The sequence below is a fragment of the Balaenoptera ricei genome, chromosome 17, assembly GCF_028023285.1.
Source record: "Balaenoptera ricei isolate mBalRic1 chromosome 17, mBalRic1.hap2, whole genome shotgun sequence".
Lineage (NCBI taxonomy): Eukaryota > Metazoa > Chordata > Mammalia > Artiodactyla > Balaenopteridae > Balaenoptera > Balaenoptera ricei.
This window is the reverse complement of record NC_082655.1, coordinates 37,951,196-37,972,502: the sequence shown is the minus strand read 5'-3', so window position 1 is coordinate 37,972,502 and position 21,307 is coordinate 37,951,196. Positions and strand designations below refer to the sequence as shown.

Genomic DNA, 21,307 nt, shown 5'->3' with positions numbered 1-21,307 from the left:
CATTCTTTTTTTTCTGTAATTGGGGGTAACTTTTAAAATTGTATCTCATAACAAAATTAAAATTTTTCTTCATGATTCAATAATTATTTCATGAAATGCCTTCCATAAAAATCATTTTATACCCAAAAAGAAAGGTTGCTTCCATAGGTTGAATTAATAAACTGACCAAGGCAATCAGAAGTAGTAAAAACACTACCTGTTAACCATCTTATTCTTATGAGTGAATCCTGCAACTACTTAGGGAATACTATCTTTTTTTAAAAATTTTTATTGGAGTATAGTTGATTTACAATGTTGTGTTAGCTTCAGGTGTACAGTAAAGTGAATCAGTTATACATATACATATATCCACTCTTTTTTAGATTCTTTTCCCATATAGGTCATTACACAGTACTGAGTAGAGTTACCTGTGCTATACAGTAGGTCCTTATTAGTTATATATTTTCTATATAGTACTGTGTATATGTCAATCCCAGTCTCCCAATTTATCCCTCCCCCCCTTACACCCTGGTAACCATAAGTTTGTTTTCTACATCTGTAACTCTATTTCTGTTTTGTAAATAAGTTCATTTGTACCATTTGTTTAGATTCCACATATAAGTGATATGATATTTGTCTTTCTCTGTCTGACTTACTTCACTTAGTATGAAAATCTCTAGGTCCATCCATGTTGCTGCAAATGGCATAATTTCGTTCCTTTTTATGCCTGAGTAATATTCCAATGTATGTATGTGCCACCTCTTCTTTATCCACTCCTCTGTCGATGGACATTTAGGTTGCTTCCATGTCTTGGCTATTGTAAATAGTGCTGCAGTGAACACTGGGGCACATGTACCTTTTTGAATTATAGTTTTCTATGGGTATATGGCCAGGAGTAGGATTGCTGGGTCATATGGTAGTTCTATTTTTAGTTGTTTTTTTTTTTTAGTTGTCACATCTCCTTTGTGTCTTTTTTTTTTTTTTTAATTTACTTTTGGTTGCGTTGGGTCTTCGTTGCCATGTGAGGGCTTTCTCTAGTTGCAGCGAGGCGGGGGGCTACTCTTCGTTGCAGTGCGCGGGCTTCTCATTGCTGTGGCTTCTCTTGTTGTGGAGCACGAACTCTAGAGTGCCTGGGTTTCAGTAGCTGCAGCATGCGGGCTCTAGGGTTCAGGCTCAGTAGTCCCCTGCATTGGCAGGCAGATTCTTAACCACTGTGCCACCAAGGAAGTCCTATTTTTAGTTTTTTTAAGAAACCTCCATACTGTTCTCCATAGTGGCTGTATCAATTTACATTCCCACCAATAGTATAGGAAGGTTCCCTTTTCTCCAGACCCTCTCCAGCATCTACTGTTTGTAGATTTTTTGATGATGACCATTCTGACCTGTGAGGTGATAACCTTATTGTAGTTTTGATTTGCATTTCTCTGATAATTAGTCATGTTGAGCATCTTTTCATGCGCTTTTTGGCCATCTGTACATCTTCTTTGGAGTAATGTCTATTTACATCTTCTGCACATTTTTTGATTGGGTTGTTGGGTTTTTTTGATATTGAGCAGCATGAGCAGTAGGAAATACTATCTTTAAGAAAGCTAATGTTTCTAAAACAAATCTTCAACACGGATACAAAAAAAAATGATAAAACCAGATTTAAAAGTCATCCATTTATATTCATCTAACATGCACTGACAATTTGTAGATAAGCTTCCTGCTTGGGTAATGCAAAGAAAATTAAGATTCAGCCCTTAACAACCAAGAGCTCCTAATCTAGTAGGAAAGACAGATACATAAGGGCTAAATAACACACAGTAATAAAGGTCGTTAACATTTATCAGGGCTTTTTATGGTCTTGTGCAGAGCATTTAACAAGCACTTTCTCATTTAATCTCTGTAACAACCTTTTTGGTAGTTACTAAAACACTCTCAGTTTTTAGATAAGAAAACTAAGGCTTAAGTGACTTCCCCAGTCGCTTGGGTAATGAATGACAGAACAGAATCAAACCAATGTCTGTCCAATATACCGTATGGAGCTTCTCACTCTTTCAAAGCTAGCAAATACCAAAGGATACTGGATAATTACTACATCAAGTATCATACATCAGTCATATTTTTTAAGGTGGACATTTCTTTTGTAAGTGTTCCCAGGAATTTCTCATCTTCAAATCAGTTATCCCTACTATGAAAGGTACTTTTTTTTTTTGGCCGTGCCGCGTGGCATGCAGGATCTTAGTTCCCCAACCAGGGATTGAACCTGGGCCCTCGGCAATGAAAGTGTGAAATCCTAACCACTGGATCACCAGGGAAATCCCCTGAAATGTACTATTACAGCCACTAAACTGTGAGCTTAAGAACATCTCACTCACCTCATTTCCATTACCTAACTCTATCTACAGTGGACTATTTTTTAAAGGTTCTGAATTTTCAAATAACAAAAATAATCACACAATCACTGCAGTATAAAAAGCAGCTGTTGTATAGTGATTTATACATGATGCAAGATGTATAGGTCATACTTCTATATGTCCATACTCTCTTACATAATCTTTCCCCTTTTCTCTGCCTGTCAGTTAACCACTTCCTTAAAGATACAATCAAAAATGAAACTAGGGGCTTCCCTGGTGGCGCAGTGGCTGCAAGTCCGCCTGCCAATGCAGGGGACACGGGTTCGAGCCCTGGTCCGGGAGGATCCCACATGCCGTGGAGCAGCTGAGCCCGTGCGCCACGGCTACTGAGCCTGCACTCTGAAGCCCGTGAGCCACAACTACTGAGCCCACGTGCTGCAACTACTGAAGCCCGCACACCTAGAGCCCGTGCTCTGCAGCGGGAGAGGCCCCTGCAGTTAAGAAGCCCACGCACCAAAAGGAAGAGTGGCCCCCCGATCGCCGCAACTGGAGAAAGCCCACGTGCAGCAGTGAAACCCAACAGAGCCAAAAATAAAATATAATAAATGAATTTATAAAAAAAAAAAAAAATGAAACTAGAGATCATGTCTTATTCACCCTCGTAATTCCAGTAAGTACCTAACACAGAACCTCATATACTACTGTTTAATAAACTTTTGTTCAATAACTAAATGAATAAACAAATGAACAAAAAATTTTTGCTAACTACTGGAGCTAACAGAACTTCGAAACACCTGTCACACAGTGCTAAAGGGGAAAACCTATATTCCTGTATAAGTTGTTATGGCTCATCAGGTGCTGCTTCAAATTAAATCAGCTTTACCATCCCAGCAATAAAAACTACACAGGACTAGAAGTTGATCCAGGGGCCAAAAGCAACCACACAAGGGCTGAAATGGCCAATGGGGATGTTCCACATTTCATGGTTACAAAATGACCCAGTTAACCTTAGATTTCATTAAGCATAACTGCTAACTGAATAAAGACGACAAAGGTCACTGAAGCTCAAGTCATTATTCCAAGTGACTTTAGGCCGCCATTCCCCTTATTAATGGAGCCTATTCCACATCCCATATTTAGAGACGCTGAAGCTCAGAGGGGATGAGCAGCTGACTAGGCACCTTCCCATGTTACCCCACGCACACTTCCTGAGTATCCTCATAATAAAATTCTATTACTGAAGACAATCTGTATACCTCTCTTCCTTGTGGTCTTAAAGGACCTAAATAACAGGAGGAAGCTCCTTATGATTGGCTAAAGGTTTTTTTTTTAATTATTATAAAATGTACATAAAATTTACTATTTTAACTATCTTCAAGTCTACAATTAAGTGGCATTAAGTACGGCAACCCATCTCCAGAACTTTTCATCATCCCAAACTAAACTCTTAACACTTCCCATTTCCCCCTTCCCCCAGTCCCTGGCAACAACCATTCTACTTTCTGTCTCTACGAATTTGACCCTTCTAAGTACTTCAATTAAGTGGAATCATAGAATATGTATGTGTCCCTTTATGTCTGGCTTCTTTCACTTAGAACGTTTTCAAGATTCATCCATGTTGTACCATGTATCACAATTATCCATTCATCCATTAGAGGACATCTGGGTTGCTTCCACCTTTTCTTTTTTTTTTTTAACCTTTTTTTTTTTTTTTTTTTTTTTGGCCGCGTTGGGTCTTCCTTGCAGCGCACAGGCTCTCTCCAGTTGCAGCGAGCGGGGGGCCACTCCTTGCTGCAGCACCCGGGCCTCTCACTGTGGTGGCTTCTCTCATTGCGGAGCATGGGCTCTAGGCACACAGGCTTCAGCAGTTGTAGCACGTGGGCTCAGCAGTTTGGCTCGCGGGCCCCAGAGCACAGGCTCAGTAGTTGTGGCGCACAGGCTCGGCTGTTCCGCGGCATGTGGGATCCTCCTGGATCAGGGCTCAAACCCACGTCCCCTGCATTGGCAGGTGGATTCTTAACCACTGCGCCACCAGGGAAGTCCCCGAGTCCTTGCTTTCAATTCTTTCAGGTATCTACCTAGAAGTGGAATTGCTGAACCATATGGTAATTGTGTGTTTAATTTTTTTGAGGAAATGCCATACTGTTTTCCACAGTGACTAAACTACTTTACATTCCCACAAGCGATGTACAAGGGTTCCAATTGCTACACATCCTAGACACATCCTATTATTTCCTGGTTTGTTTGTTTTTCTATAATAGCCATCCTAAAGAATATGAAGTGGTATCTCATTGTGGTTCTGATTTGCATTTCCTTAATGATTAGTGATGTTCAGCATCTTCTCATGTGCTTATTATCCATTTTTATATCTTCTTTGGAGAAATATCTATTCAAGTATTTGCCCATTTTTATTTGGGTTGTTTTGGCCAAAGATGTTTAAAAAGAAACACAAAGGAAGGCTTTCTACACTGCTAGATCTGGCTCCCTAGTCAAGAATAATTAGAATGCTCTCTAGATCTCTTAGGAAACTAATCATGAAGAAGAGGACCTGGCCAGAGAGCAAATCCAGCAAAAGAGACAAAACGTCTAGCTCTGAGAGAACAGAGATTCCACCTTCTTAGAGCACCTTCTACCTCATTTCAGCTCTGTAATTTTCAATGTCTTTTTCTCTTCTGGCAAATTTCTCTATATTTTAGTGATGACATTATTGGTAGCCTTATTACTACTGATAGTAGCTATTTAATGTCATAACTGTTATTAACAGTTATATTGTTATCAGTGCTATGTGCTAAGCACTATGCTTGATGTTACACACAATATCTCCTTTAAAATTAAGTTCTAGTCTTCAAACCCAGCAATTTCATCTTGAATACTGTTAGAAAAGTCACACATCTTTAAAATACATGAAAGGTTTTCATTCTTTAGTCCTTCAACATTCCACTATTAAACAATGTCAACAAGTCTCAAAGATGGGAACTCCCTGGCAGTCCAGTGGTAAGGACTCGGCGCTTTCACTGCCCCGGTTCAATCCCTGGTCAGGCAACTAAGATCCTGCAAGCCTCACAGCACAGCCAAATGTAAAATTTAAAAGTCTCAAAGTTAGCTTGAAATAATGGAACATTTTCTAAATTACACAATGAGGAATCCAATCTTAAATCCACAAAATCAAATATCTTTTCTACTTCAACCACAGAAAGTATACTTTACCTCCAACTAATGAAATTCAGGGGTCATTCTTTTTCTGCTCCCTTTTGCTTTTTAAAGGCCAAACATTTTGTAAATATTTAGTAGATGTTTAGCTCTGCAGTAATAAAACTGATTTTTTTTAACTCAACTAGAATATATGTATCCAAGTGCAAACTGTCCTTTATCCCCCAGAAAGTTGCGTGTTTCTTCAAAAGATGTCAACAATGCCAGACACATTTTTGAAACACTCTGGAGACTCTTCGGAGATAAATGCTTTACCAATCACTTATTTACAATCATCTGTTTCCCTACACCTTAAATTTTGAAGATAAAATATGAGGATTTAGTCTCTATACACTTATAACTCCTCACTCCCATCCCCAGATAAACACTACGCTTAATTTCAATAATCCCAAACAATTAATACAGTGATTAAAAGTATAACTACATTAATAAAAGTATAACTTAAGGAAAGTTCAAATTCTTGACAACATTAACATTTGTATCATTCAGTGAGTTCCATACTCTGACTTCTCCTAAATTTTTACAGATTTCATTTAATCCTCACAAAACCCAAAGAGAAAGTACTATTATCACCTCCATTTTATAACTGAGTATACCGAGACTTAGAAAAGTTAAGTAACTTACCTACCATTGCATTGCAGGAAATGGCAAAGCTAAGGTTAGAACCATGGTCTACCTGACTCTAAAGTTCTGGCTCTTGTTTCTCTAGTAATTATCACTTTTTTAATAGTATGACAGATATAATTTGATGATCTCATAGTATATTTACTTTACAAAACTATGAAAATTTATGAGGGTTTAGTTAATTAGTGGCACTAGAATGAGCTGAAATCCAGCTCAGAAAACAGATGCTCTACAATGGACAGAAGACTTTTTATAATTAAATGAAAGTCTTGTTTTTCAACTCTATCAAACCATTTCCTCTCAGGTTTGGCTCTCTGCCCAAAAGTACTCTAAAATTATAATTTCCTGGCAAAGAGCTTTAAAGAAAAAGTTGAGATTTTCCTCCTTCCTTCACCCTTGGAGTCTTTCATACTTTTTTCCCAAGAATTTTTTCACTTAGCCTCAACTGGAAAATGACATGATTCCTTTTAATTTCTTGTAACAAATCTATATGAAGTTAACTACACTGAGATATACTCCCCAGCCCTAAAGACATGTCAATGCATTTACTTTCTTAATAACTCATTTTTCAAAAAACACAAATCCAGAAAATATAGACAGTGTAAAACAGCACCTCTGAAAAAGCTCCAAATTATTCACATCCTACTAAAATAAAAGTTAAAAATAATTGTATAAGAAAGAGACAGACCTGTCTCATAACTTTTAATCCAGTTCATTATAAAGATTTTTAAATACTCAACAACCATACCTAGATTTGAGAACTTAAAAAGGGAATAGAATCTTTAACTAACTGATTAAAAATAAAAGAGGAGACGTCTACATGAAACTTGCAAGGTCTACTCATGAACCTACTGTATAAAAAAATCCACTATGATTTGTGCTAAAGAGACTACCTACACTTAAAAACTGGATTTACTCATATGTCTTCTTCCTCATTTATTTCCCTACATCTCAAATTTTGAAAATAAAATATGAGGATTTAGTCTCTATACACTCTCAACTCCTCACTCTATCCCTAGAACAATACTAGAATTAATTGCAAAAACCCCAAACATTAATACATTAATTAAAGGTATAACCACATTAATAAAAGTGTAACTTCAAGGAAAGTTTAAACTCTAACAATATTAACATCTGTATCATTCAATGAGTCCTGTACTCTGACTTCTGCATAATTTTTACAGGCTTTCATGAATAGAAGTGTGGGGCAGCCTGTGGAGACAGTGGCTGCTTTCAGCTGTTTTCAGAGATGGACGCTATTTTGCTTGATTTTTCAGCGCAGTTTGATTACGTACCCAGCAATAGCACATGGGAAGCCACTTCTCAGTATTTTTCTGAGGTTCTTTGTAAATAAATTAAGGGGAAAAGACTGTGAAATAGTTCATGATTTTGGTGCTTTGTGAAAATAATTTTTGCTTTTTGTAAACTGGGATTATTTTCACCTGTTTGGGTTTTTTTTAAGAAATAAAAATAAAATTTTAAAATTCCAGCCGTGCCTAATAGAAAAAAATTCAATCATTATATGAAAGATAAATAGCTTAAATACTTCACCCACAGAAATTAAAAATAAACTACTACAAATATAATGTTACTGTATTTGTACAGGAATACAAATACACCTCTGAAATACCAGTTCAGTTTGGTAATACCATGAGTCCTCAAAATCTAAGTAATGCTCCAAAATGACAGAAATTTGTTTTAACTTGGGAATTTTGTGGGATTTTTAGGGTAAAATCCTGTTCTTTTTTCATGCAAAAAATTGGTTATTTTCATATTAAATTTTAGAAATTTAGCAAAGTTTAAATAATTTTTCTCTCCTTCACTGCACAATAATGTTCTTAGTCAAAAGATGATTTCAAGATGTACTATGAACCCAGAAGAGAAAAAGGTCTCTGGTGAGCAAAAATTGATACAAAGAGCATGTACTTTACTTTGGGACAGGGAGAGCTACTGTTAGGTCAGATCATTATTTCTAAGATAAGCAGCAGTTTAGAGAGGAGCATAGCAATGAGAAACGACAGGTGACAGTAAAACACAAGACTAGATTTAGGGGGAAAAAAAACCCAGCTATATACAGCAACAAAGCTTCTAACACACCAAAATAGCACACTTGACTATTTCTATAAACTAAAACTATGAACAGTTCCATTAACTTTTTAATGGCTTTTTATAAACTAAAATTCATTTTAAATTAATATTAAGTAATCAAGAAAGCAAATGATCAGTCTCAGAAGACTGGGTCAAGTGTCCTCCCTCTGAAATGAATTTCCATCAAAGGTGGTTGTTTTAAAGGTGCTTTTAAAATATTTTAAGAGTATAATGCTTGAAGTGGTTGACTTCATTTATTTGGAAAATCCATTATGTGGTACACCACACTTCCCAATGACGCTGAATATCTTTAAAGTTATCACCATATCACTATTTTGGGAGACTGTTTCACATCACATGACTGTTTTATGAATATTAATTAAAGCTGACTAATCAAGTGCTGAAAGTCTGTATATAAAGGAGTGGGGTGATCCCATTTTCTTATCTTGGCCGGGTACTTGAATTCTCTTCTATTAGAAAAAAAAAGAAAAAAAGACCTGGGAAGTATACAATGAGACTCAAGTGCATTGAAGGAAAACTCAATGTACCAGGAAAAGAAAATTATCAAAATACTTTCTTCTCAAGAGTTAATTAGTACATATATTTTTAATTTCCACTGGAATTTTTATGAAATTCCATTGCTTAATTTCATCTTTGTTTTTTATAATTCTTAGGAATTAAATAAACTATAAATTTTATTCAGAGCAATCGTTTCTCTCCAATCTCGCTCTATGATCCAGATTTCACTAATTATTAAAAATGTTTGAATAGATATTATCATTGGAAAATGTTTACTGGCTGCTATTTGACTGCATTGACAGACTAATTCACATATCAACTTATAAGTGCAACCTAATGTCTTTTAATACAATAATTATACCAAAACTAATTCTTTCTAAAGTTATACGACACAGTGGCAAGTGTAATTTACCAACTATGTCACTGAGACAAATATCTCCTTTTACTTATTCAAAAGCACAATAAAACTTAACAAGAGGGGCTAATATCAAAACTAAAAGGGAGTAACATATGGCATTTAATATCTTGGATGTGCTTCATTTTCAATTCATCAGTCAGGGCTGGATTGATAAAGCAGCCTCAAGATGCCCTTGAATTTTATTTGTTTGTACAGATATACTTTTACGTATGCAAGACAAGGCAAGCTAAAAGGTCTACCTTAAAAGTAAGGCCTGAAATCTGATCAGATCACTAGTAGTGTTATCTGTCTTGGATTCTTTTATTTTCTCTTTTTCATTTAAGAAAAGAAGAAACTAGGTCACCTGAAACATTTAGAGGTGAGAAAGAAGTGAGGCTGGTTATTAGGATAACAGTGGGTCAAATGGTAACCAGTATAAGATAGGGAGAACACAAAACTAAAAGTCCACTCTAAATAGTCTCTACCACAGAATTTGTCTATACATGTCCAATTTCTGACTCAAACTTAGAAGCATAAATGTATGATAGAGATATTATCCAGGGAAAGAAGTGCAAAACTGCCAGTGCCATCACATTTTTTGATAGACTAGCCCACAGTTTGAAAGAATGAGTCAGTTTTCCTATCTGTAAATAAAACGCTATTTTAAAGTAACATCATATTAGTGCCCAGGTTGAGGTCTTGAAATACCATCTCTCACTAAAAGTAGGGCTTACTGGAAAAGGCTGATTCCAGATCTGGGACAGAAGATGGTCAAGATGAGCCCTAATTTCTTATCACAGCAGGGAGTAAAGAAGCTGTCAAAGACCGCTCAGGTCATGTTGTCTCCTGAAGGGATTCCCACTGATCAAAGATGGGACACTTTGAGCCTCAGCAAAAGTAACTGCAATGGATTAAACCCATCAAATACGTTTACATCCATCAGCTCATAATGGTATTTTAAAAAAGAGAAAAAAATAATAATAATTGGTCCCCTTTGGAGGAAAACAGGGAACTGATTCATTATCTTAAAAACGGGTAAATAAAGGGAAAGAATCAAGCGTTTATCCCGTCTTTCCTTTACAAACTATACCACTGGGTAACCAAACAGAGGATGAGAAAAGTGACTCTTTATAAAACCATTCCAACTAATAAATGAAAACAAAATGGTGTATTTAGAATTTCACCATTTTGCAACACCCAACAAATTAACAGAAATAAGCATTAACCATCAACAGCTGCTAACATCACAAAAAAGAGAGGCAACCAGACATTGACTCATATAGTCTTGCCAAACACCACCTATAATAATGCCTAAGGGACTGACTTGAGCCTGATCCAGTCTCTGGATCCAGCTGCCCATTTGCAGGAAACATGGAAGACAAAGGAACATGCTGAACTGCGCTTTGAGCAAGCAATCAGCAAAATCCAGGCTGTGGGAAACTACAATTCAAACAGCCTGGGTCTTCAACAGGAAAAGGAAAAGAAAAAAGATGGAGGACCAACCTAAAGATTAAAAACGACAACTCATATAAATACTATTCTTTAATTGGCAAGACTAACCTACAGTGTCTAGCAATGTGCATTTAAGTTATTACTATAGAAGTCAGGATAATGGTTACATATGGAAAGAGGTGGCTATGATTGGGATGGAGCACTCAGAAGGGGCTTCCTGAGAGGGTGGCAAAATTCTATTTCTTAACCTGGTGATTATAAAGGTGTCTGACTTACAGTAATTCATCAAACCACACATTTGTTTTTTACTGATGTTTTATTTTGCAATAAAAAGATTTTTCTTAAATAACAGGTCACCCAAACAATTCAACACCTAACAAAGGCTTCATCTGTTTCCCATTCCCTAGTCTAATGAGGTGAAAACAAGAGGTTGAAAAAGGAAGTCAGTGCCCATCATTTCCTCCCTACCCACTTCCACTTCTAAGGGAACCACCTAATATCACATTTTGGGCGGAACAGATTCACATTCCTGGGAATCTGGAATTCTAAGAAAGAGATTATAGATACCTAACCTGTTCCTCTCCCAGCCTTTCCCCATCCCGCAAGCTGCTCAAACCCAAAACCTAGGGGCCAGAATTGATTCCTTCTTCCTCATTCCCCAAATCTAATTTATCAGTAAGTCTCTCATTTCTAACTCCAAAACATAACTGAAACCTGTCCACTTCTCTCCGTCTCCACTGACTTCACCACCTCTAACCAAGTGCAGCAGCCTCCTCACTTGTTTCCCTGCTTTTATTCCTAACCCTCTACAATTTATTCTATCCAAAGCAACAAGAATGACCTTTTAAAAGCATAAACTGCTTAAAATTCCACTTAAAGCTCTTTAATGACAGCCCACTATACTGACTTAAATCCAAATTCCTTTCCATGGCCTGAATCATTGAATCCCTGCCCATCTCTCTGACCTCATCTCCAACCACTTTCTCCCATTCTACAACCCAGCCACGGTGGCCTTATTTCAACTCCTCCCACACACTAAACTCTTTCCCACCTCCAGGCCTTCTCACAGCTTTTCCCTCTGTCTGGAATACTCTTTCCGGCTACTCACACGGAATACTTCTCAACCTCATGTTCACAGCTTAAGTACCTTCTTAGGAAGCAGGTTCCACCATTTTTCTCTATCAATACATACTACTTTTATCCTTCGTAGCTCAAACTCCAACTAGAGTGTATGTTCTATGAGGGCAAAGATTTCATCTGTTTCATTCAACAATGTACCCAACATCTGACATTTGAAAGGTAGTTAACAATTACTGAATATATGAATAAATGAGCAAATTAATGAACTCAAGGATGACAGTCAATTGCTGCCATGAGCAATAATCAATGAGTAAAAAAAGTCAGTTTTTAGAAAGAAACAGGAGAATGGGGTAACCCAGAAAACAGGAAAAATAATGCGGCTCCAGAGAGAAAGAGTCAAGGAAATTAACTGCCTATTCTCTTTAATTTATGCTTGCTTCAAATATGTAAAAAGTTCACCTAAATTTCAAAAATAATTTTAATTTGCATTCCTTTCCAATTATAGAACTCTAGGTCCCATGATTTCAGAAAACCAAAAATTCTAGAAATGAAAAAATGATCTGCAACCTAAAAGTCCATCGACAGATGAATGGACAAAGAAGATGTAGTATATATACACACAATGGAATATTACTCAGCCATAAAAAGAATGAAATAGTGCCATTTTTAGCAACATGGATGGATCTAGAAATTATTGTATTAAGTGAAGTAAGTCAGGTGAAGACAAATATCATATGATATCACTTATATGTGGAATCTAAAGAAATGATACAAATGAACTTATTTACAAAACAGAAGTGGACTCACACATAGAAAACAAACTTAAGGTTACCAAAGGGGATAGTGGGGGTTAGGTGGGGCATAAATTAGGAGTTTGGGATTAATATATACACACTACTGTATATAAAATAGGTAAACAACAAGGACCTACTGTACTGCACAGAGAACTATACTCAATATCTTGTAATAACCTATAATGGAAAAGAATATGAAAAAGAATATATGTGTGTGTGCATGTATAACTGAATCACTTTGCTGTACACTCGAAAATAACATAATATTGTAAATTAACTATACTTCAATTTTTTTTTAAAGTAGGGATATAGAAAGCAATTGCTAAGGCAAAAAAAAAAAGAAAATATGATCTAGATAGAGAATGACATTCTATATTTTGAATACATGACAGAAACTACTCATCCTTAGAATCACATATGCTCAACGATTTCCCCAATTTTGTAAGTGTATCAAGATACTAATATTTATATCAACATATCTGAAAAATTTACTCTATTTTACCTCTTTACTAAGATGTCTGGTACTATATGAAATCTATAGACTAATTCAGAACCCACATATAGTACTACCACATGTACACCTATATTAATTATCATTAATGCTAAGAGCTTCCTGTTAATTCTCATTTTGCTACAAAGTCATTTTTAAAGATATATCCTTTGATGTACCATTAAGAAGTTCAAGGTAATCTGCACCTTAATTTCATGGCATGCAAGCAATGGACTTATTTTTAATTTTTATACATGTCTGTTTACATATTTGTTACTTTCATTTATTCAACTTGAGACTCTATGTAGAAAAAACAATTGAAATAAGACATTTCAAATATAGAATCTTTGTTCTACAATATGAGCTAAAAAACTTCTTGAACTTAGAGTAACCCTAACATATGAGCCAACTCAAATAAAATCACAACAAAAAAGCGGCTTGGGACAAATAAAAAAGAAAATTTCTTATCAGATAGTATCAATTTTCACTTTAGAAGAAAAAAATCTAAAGACCTCTGGTAGATAGAGAGGGTGGAGCTGGTAGGGAGTCAGAAGTTGAGGTCACTGTAACTACAGTGGGATATTTCCAGTGCACAGGGTCATTCTACACCAGAAAGCAAAAGAGCCTTTGCCTCAAAGAAACCTTCATGTATTATATTTCCCTTTATAAACTCTGTCAGACACCATGGATAATCATTTTCCATTTTCCCATACCTTAATTGGGATATATATAAAGTGCTCAAAATACAGTAGTTTTTAAATAATGGTTTCCTCTCTCCCCTTCCCCTCTTCCCCTTTTAGAATCTTAAAAGAATATCTCTATTGTATGTATAACTTGTTACAATTATACCACTCCGGATTCCTTTGGCAATGCCATCATCAGGAATGGTGAGGAAATGGAAATGAAATCCGTTTCCTCACTGTCACAACTACATACACGAACAATGTTTTTCAAACTGCAGGTCGCAGCTGATTAGTAGGTCATGAAAATAACTTGGTGGGTCATGACCAGCAATTTTTCAATGAACTAGAACAGAACAGAACATAGAAAAGTACCAGAGAACATCACACGTAGTTCATTCCATGAAACTTCTGTTTTTGGGTCTCATCATCAATATTTAAAAAAAAAAAGAGAGACAATGAAAGCCATAATATATGATGGCCTGAAGTGACAGTACCCCTAGTTCTACAGAGGCTTCCTTGAAACTAGAAAAACTAAATTCTAAGCACTTTTCCTCCCTTATAACCAAACAAGAAGTGCTCAATTTAAACCCATTATTTTTAAAGCTTTACTAATACACATCTCTGGAATGACCGCTGGAATTTTCTGGGATTACTTCAGAAAAACAAACTTCAACCTAGCTGTGTTTAACACACATTTACCTTTTTCTTTATGTTTCTAACAAATTCTTCTGTACCAATACATGCTATATCTCAGCCCCTTAAAGAACAATGGATAAGTTAATCATTGCCTAGAGTTGACTAAAGACTGAGTTTATCTCCTGTCTTAACGTACAACTGAAGTCTGCTCACCAGGAACTGCTCCAGATGCTGTCATACTCCCGCTCTCTAGGAAGGAAGAGCCAGTTGATTGTTCCCATCTACAGGGCCTAAATCAATTCTAATGGAGTTGGTGCCACCCCAAATTAACCAAGAAAAGCCAAAGGGAGGACAGATATGCTTTAGGGACCAAGTCGTTAATGCAAAGAGATGCTCCAGTTTGCTGGATTCTTCTCATGGGATTACTTAGAACACCTCTTCCATTTTCCTGCCACTGAAGTTGGAAGCTTCCCCCAGGGCCAACCCCCTGAGGCCAATGCTTTTGTTTAAGAGTTCTAAGAATTCATCTTCTCAAAGTCAACTGGAGTTCTCCACTTAGTGAATCTCTCCGATAATAAACACACAAGAATTTTACCTTCTAACATTCCAAGGACACTGAATTAGGCATACAGACATAAAATGAAGCCCACTATTTTCTCACTGCAATATCTTCATGATTTTCCTGACACCCTATTATCTACTTATCTGGTTTGTGGCTTTGTCCCACCCAACTCAATTCCTGAGAGTTCCTGTTGTGTTTTTACCTCTGTTCCTAATTTCCAGCCTAAGGTCAGAGCCACTGATGCTACAGGCTGATGTGGGCTCTTCATTCTGAGGAACATACGAATACCTTCTACTTTACCCTTCTATATCTTTGTCACTTTACCTTGGATTTTTCATTCCATAATCTATCTTTTGACTGATAATCCATTCATTCATAGCAACACTTTCCCTTATAAAATGATTGGTTTCTTACCTTCACTCTTCATTTGTGTGAATGCATTTTGTAATCCTAACATGTTGACTTCAATCTTAACTTCACGTTCTCCAAACTAACCACCTGTTTACACTATTAAAAAAAAAATTGCCACAGAATCCAACTATAGCTTAAATCATAGAACTCTCAAAGGAACCCTCCTACACTGTTGGTGGGAATGTAAATTGGTACAGCCACTATGGAGAACAGTATGGGAGTTCCTTCAGAAACTAAAAACAGGGCTTCCGCGGTGGCACAGTGGTTAAGAATCCGCCTGCCAATGCAGGGGACGTGGGTTCAAGCCCTGGTCCGGGAAGATCCCACATGCCACGGAGCAACTAAGCCCGTGCGTCACAACTACTGAACCTGCACTCTAGAGCCCGCAAGCCACAACTACTGAGCCCGCGCCCTCTAGGGCCCGTGCTCCACAACAAGAGAAGCCACTGCAATGAGAAGCACACTCACCGCAACAAAAAGCAGCCCCCACTCACCCCAACTAGAGAAAGCCTGCGTGCAGCAACGAAGACCCAATGCAGCCAAAAATAATTAATTAAATAATTTTTTTTAAAAAACCAAAAAGCTAAAAACATCGCTACCATATGGCCCTGCAATCCCACTCCTGGGAATATATCTGGAGAAAAACATGGTCCAAAAGGATACATGCACCCCAAAGTTCATTGCAGCACTGTTTACAATAGTCAAGACATAGAAGCAACCTAAATGTCCATCAACAGAGGAATATATAAAGAAGATGTGGTACATATATACAATGGAATATTACTCGACCATTAAAAAGAATGCAATAATGCCATTTGCAGCAACATGGATGGACCTAGAGATTGTCATACTGAGTGAAGTAAGTCAGACAGAAAGAGAAATATCACATGATACCCCTTATATGCGGAATCTAAAAAGAAATGATACAAATGAACTTATTTACAAAACAGAAACAGACTCACAGACTTAGAGAACGAACTTATGGTTACCAGGGAGGGAAGGATGGGAGGAAGGGATAATCAGGGAGTATGGGATCGACATGTACACACTGCTATATTTAAAATGGATAACCAACAAGGACCTACTGTAGGGCATAGAGAACTCTGCTCAATGTTATGTGGCAGCCTGGATGGGAGGGGAGTTTGTGGGAGAATGGATACACGTATATGTATGGCTGAGTCGCTTTGCTGTGCACCTGAAACTATCACAACATTGTTAATTGACTGTACTCCAATATAAAATAAAAAGTTTAAAAAATAAATAAATAAAATTTAAAAAGAACTCTCCTCATCTTGAGAGTAAATATGCTTCAGTAGCTTACGCTCTTATTATCCTTCCAGCGTTTTCACTGTTCCAAACCAACTTGTCCTCTAAGTAAACCTCTATTAATAAATTTTAAATAACAATTAATCCTATAACCTAACGGGAACAAAGCCTATCTGGTAAAATATATCTCTCGAACAATGATTTTCTATCCTCGCGTTGACTAGTACTGTATATAACGACCCTCCCTCCAGCAGCCAGAGCTCTCATGCTGCCCACCTGTCTATCACAGAGAACCGCCTCCCCTTCTATGAATGTTCTACTTGGAGAAGACCCCATGTTTGGTCACTTCCCTTTCTACCTATCAAAACTTACCTATTCTGTGGTCATTTTGCTGTCATCTAGTAGTTCCCCTACAAAGAAATCTGATAAACTCAACCTACCAAAATGCTAACAATTAATAACCATTTAATGGATTTCCCTTCCCAGAAGGACTTCATTTTAATAAGGATTTCTGAAGACCTCTGTGACAAACAATTAAGGAAATCTGGGGAATCTAAAAGCCATTCTGATCCTCAAGTTAGTGACATAGCTGACCACATCTACTGCCTATGTTTAACACGAGCCTTGTTGAGGACACCAAATCAATAATGCGAGGATAAGAGGGACCTTACAGATCATCTAATCACTAGATTCTCAGATCTGGTTGCACACTTGAATCTCCAACTCCCAGAGGAGAAAAATGATACCCAAAGAAGCAAATTTCAAAGTCAGTGACAAAGCTGGGCCTAACACCCAGGCCTAATGCTATGTCAGATATATATGAACAACAGGCTAAAAGTATAAAGACATGTATGGGAATGACACATACCCAATTCAGAACAGTGACAACCCTTTGGGGGATGGGGAGGGAATGCAATTGAGAAGAGGTATACTTAGGGGGCTTCAACTATATTGGGAATATTTTAAGCTGGGTAAGTGATATGTAAGTATTCACTAAATTTGTCCCCATTATCTTTTGGGTGTCTAAAATTTTGTAATTAAAAAAAAGAACAATTTGAAGATGGATACTCAAATGGATATCATATTAGGAATAAAAAGAAATATCTTAGGCTAGGAAGTACTCAAATAAGATACTTCATGAAACAGGCCTTGAATAAATCATAAATTACTAGCAAAAAAATAACACAAATTTTCTAAAGGAAAAGCATGAACAAAGGCAAAGCTGAGAGTGCCCACAGCCTATAACCTAAATAAAGAACAATAGGGAAACTTAGGAAGGACAGATTCAGCTTGGATAAGTAACAAAAGGCTCGGGGTTAAGGTTGAGATCAAGTGATGGGGGCCTTGGGTACTAAGTCAACTAAAAAAAATCAATCCAAAAAAACAGGAGTAGCATGACTGAAGTGATGTTTTAGCAAAAAAATCAGAAGCCATGTGCAGGATGAACTAAAGCAGTGTTCTATGGATCATTAGGAGGTTCTGTAGGACACCAAAAGGGGAATAGAAGGAGGTAAGGCGCTGGGAACTAGGTTCTGGCGCCCTGCCCCTACTCCAAAGAGAGCCCTTCTGCTGTTAAAATGTTTCTGCTGTTAAAATTTTTTGGTAATCACTGGACCATCATGCCCAATTGGAAGGCACTGCTATAAATCAACTGTGAGGGTCTTAAAATCCTGGAATGAGATAGTAGTATTGGGAATGAAAGGGGGGGGAAAAAATGAATCCACAGACTTTTTGATGGAAAACTTGATAGGATCTAATGATAAACTAAATAGGATAATGAAAGAATGGCTCTACACGAAGAAAAAAACAAAAATACTAACTGAGAAGCAGCTATTGGTCATACAGACTTGAGCATCAGCAACATATATGTGACCATGTAAAAATGTATGGGCCCTAAGGAAGAGCTACTCACAGCAGAAAAGCAAAGTGGCCGTCTTACACAGATTAGAAACAGAACAAAGGGGACCAGAAGATTATAGAAAGAGGTGACCATGGAATGCTAAGAAAGCAAGCATAGTTTCAAAAAGAGGCATCACTGTACACAATGAGCGGCGGGTGCACAGCCCTTGCAGCCAATCAGACCCAGGGTTCTGGCACCTCCTCCACCTGACCAAGTTATTTAATCTCTCCTAGCTTCATTTAATGTGGAAAATATAAACTAACAACTAACATTATTGAACATATCATGAAGCACTGTGCTAAGTGCTTTACATCTGACCTCATTTACTCCAAAACACATTTTACAGATTAAGAAATTAAATTTAGAACTTGCATAGTAAATTGCAGAGCCAGGATTCCTATTTCTTGAGACAATAAAGTAAAAGAATGTATATATAAAATTCCTGGCAAATAGTAAGACCTCAAAAAATGGTAGCTATATTTCATTATTAGAGGGTAATGATTAAGAGGGGCAACACAAAAATTCACTGCCAGTTATCTCTGTCGTAGCCATCCATGTGACAAACCCCCCTAGTGACCTCATCTATAAAAACAGGATTAATGTCTGTAATCCAACCTACTCAGCAGGGTTGCTATAAGGATTAAATGATATTATGAAAAAGAAAATGCTACGAAAACAATTTTAAGAGATACTCAAATATATGGGATTGTCACATATCTTTTGCTCTTTAGAAATGCCTTCCTGGATGAACATGTCTCTCTGAAGAGAGCTAAAAATAACTCTCTTAAATGTGCAACCACCACTTTGAAAGTATAAGTCACCATGGAACGGTGATATATACCACCCACCCCTCCCCCAACCCCTCCAGGTTCTCTTAATGTCCTTGCAAGGCAGGGGTTCTCTTACGTCTATAGTAAAACTCTGATAACTCAGAGTAGAGCTAATCAATACAGAGAATTTCTACTTCAATTCAGAGTTATTCAACTTGGCCTTATGGTACTATCTTGGAGGTGCCCCTTACAGTCCTTCCAAAACAAGATGGGGGAAACATTGATTCCAGTTTTCTTCTATAGTATTAAAACTGGGTGCCAAATCAATATTAGAATTGGGATATTTTAAAATGCCAGAAAAGAATCTATCAAGGGCTCTGACAGCAGGTGTCTTTTGGAAACTCCTCCACAACCCCCCTTTTTCACCTGAACAGATGGTTCCCAGACCTCAAGGCTCACATGTCTAGTCACACAATTCACAACAGCTCACAAAGTTCCTACCTTTTTAATTATTACATGTTCTTGAATATACCACCTTTCATCTAAAGATCTCTAAGTATCAAAACACTCTTTACTCTTCACAACAGCACTATGGGAGAGAGATTAGTACCCTTATTTTATAAATTAAAAATGAGAGACTGAAGTTAAACGTTTTATCCAGCATCAGTTGATTGATTCATTCTTAAGGGGAAAATGCACATTATGAATTTATATCAATGGACAGCCTTGATTCAGCTTCACGCGATCATTTCAAATACCAGTTCAAAAGTATCTACTGTTTACTCGTACACTTCCAATATAACAAAGAATAAGTATAAACTAATAGTAAATACCAAAGCATCACTATTTTTACATGCTAAAAGAAAACCAAACCAAAAAAAAAACTATATGGCGGAGGGGTTCTAATTTAAGATTCCTACTGTCTTGCATCCATAAATACTTTTGAACTTGCGGAGGAAGGGGAGAGGAACACCTGTCAGTGCAGCATATCCACAATAAGTTTTACAGGCTGTGTAGCTATTAATATTTAATTTCTTGAACTGTAAATAAACAACCCGCTTTCTCAAAAAAAAAAAAAAAAGGTAATATTATGGAAAACATTTGACAGGAAAGCCTACATGATTGTAAGCAGCCCAATAATTTCCTAGTTTTACGTCTCCCAGTTCGTGAACTTGCCACGAGGGGAAACTCCGCCCGCCCCAGGAGTCCGGCCGCGGGGCGCCCAGCGCTGCCCACCGACTCTCCACCCGCGCCAGGCCCGGCGGGCCGCGGGGGAAGCGAGGCTCGGCCTCCCCTCGGGCCCCCTCGCCCAACGGACAGGCGCGGCCCGGCACTCGGACCCGCCTCGCGACCCCCGGCGCGCCCGGCTCAGGGCCCGGCAGTCGGGGGAGGGGGGTCTCGGTCCCCCACGGGCCTAGCCGCCCCCGCCCCCCTCCTTCTCCCCACGCCCCGCGTTCGTTACCTCTTGGGCGCCGGCGGCTGCTCCATGGCGGCCGGGGGCAGAAGGAGGTACCAGGTGGGCGGCGAAGGTCGGAGCGGGCAGAGAGCCGGGGCACCGGCCGGCCGAGCCCGGGGACCCACAGAAGGAAACTCCAGGAACTCAGACCAACTTCCCCGTAACTCCGCAGCGGATCCCCCGCCCGCTGGCGAGTGCGGCGCCTCCCGGCCCGCCCCGCCCCTCGGCCGCCGGCCGCCGGCTGCGGGCGGGGAAGGATGGGCGGAGCCATGCGCTGGAGAGGGAGACTGGTGGGCGGAGCCGAGGGCGGAGGGAGGGGCCGGCCCTAGTGCAGGGAGGGGAAAAAAGGAGCTGGGACTGGAAGGGCCAGAGGGTGAGGCCTAGTCAGGACCCAGAGCCTCTCTCTGCTGGCCTGGGGCACGTTGCTTTGAAGTGACCCAAAGCTGCCGCTCCTCACTTGCCTTCATTGCTTTTGCCCCAGTCTGATTTGACTCATTTCTCTGGATTTCCCAAGGATACCTCCCAAACATCTTGAGCAGCCGTTTGAAGTACTGCTAACTGCCCACGCTCCCCTCTCTAGTTCTCATTATAATTATTGGTTATGTTTTCCCCCAGCCATCCCCCAGTAATAGGGATACTTCTGGAAATTCT

The 21,307-nt window shown here is 38.4% G+C and overlaps 1 protein-coding gene across 1 annotated transcript in view; it reads right to left on the bottom strand.

Moving 5' to 3' along the window:
- The window catches only part of STK3 (serine/threonine kinase 3), a 315,279-nt gene extending 294,386 nt beyond the window's left edge, over positions 1-20,893 (bottom strand). Inside the window, exon 1 of the mRNA XM_059901561.1 lies at positions 20,663-20,893. Coding sequence (XP_059757544.1) covers positions 20,663-20,688 — 26 coding nt within the window. The 5' untranslated portion in view covers positions 20,689-20,893. The remainder of the gene's footprint in view (positions 1-20,662) is intronic.
- Positions 20,894-21,307: the final 414 nt, after the last annotated feature.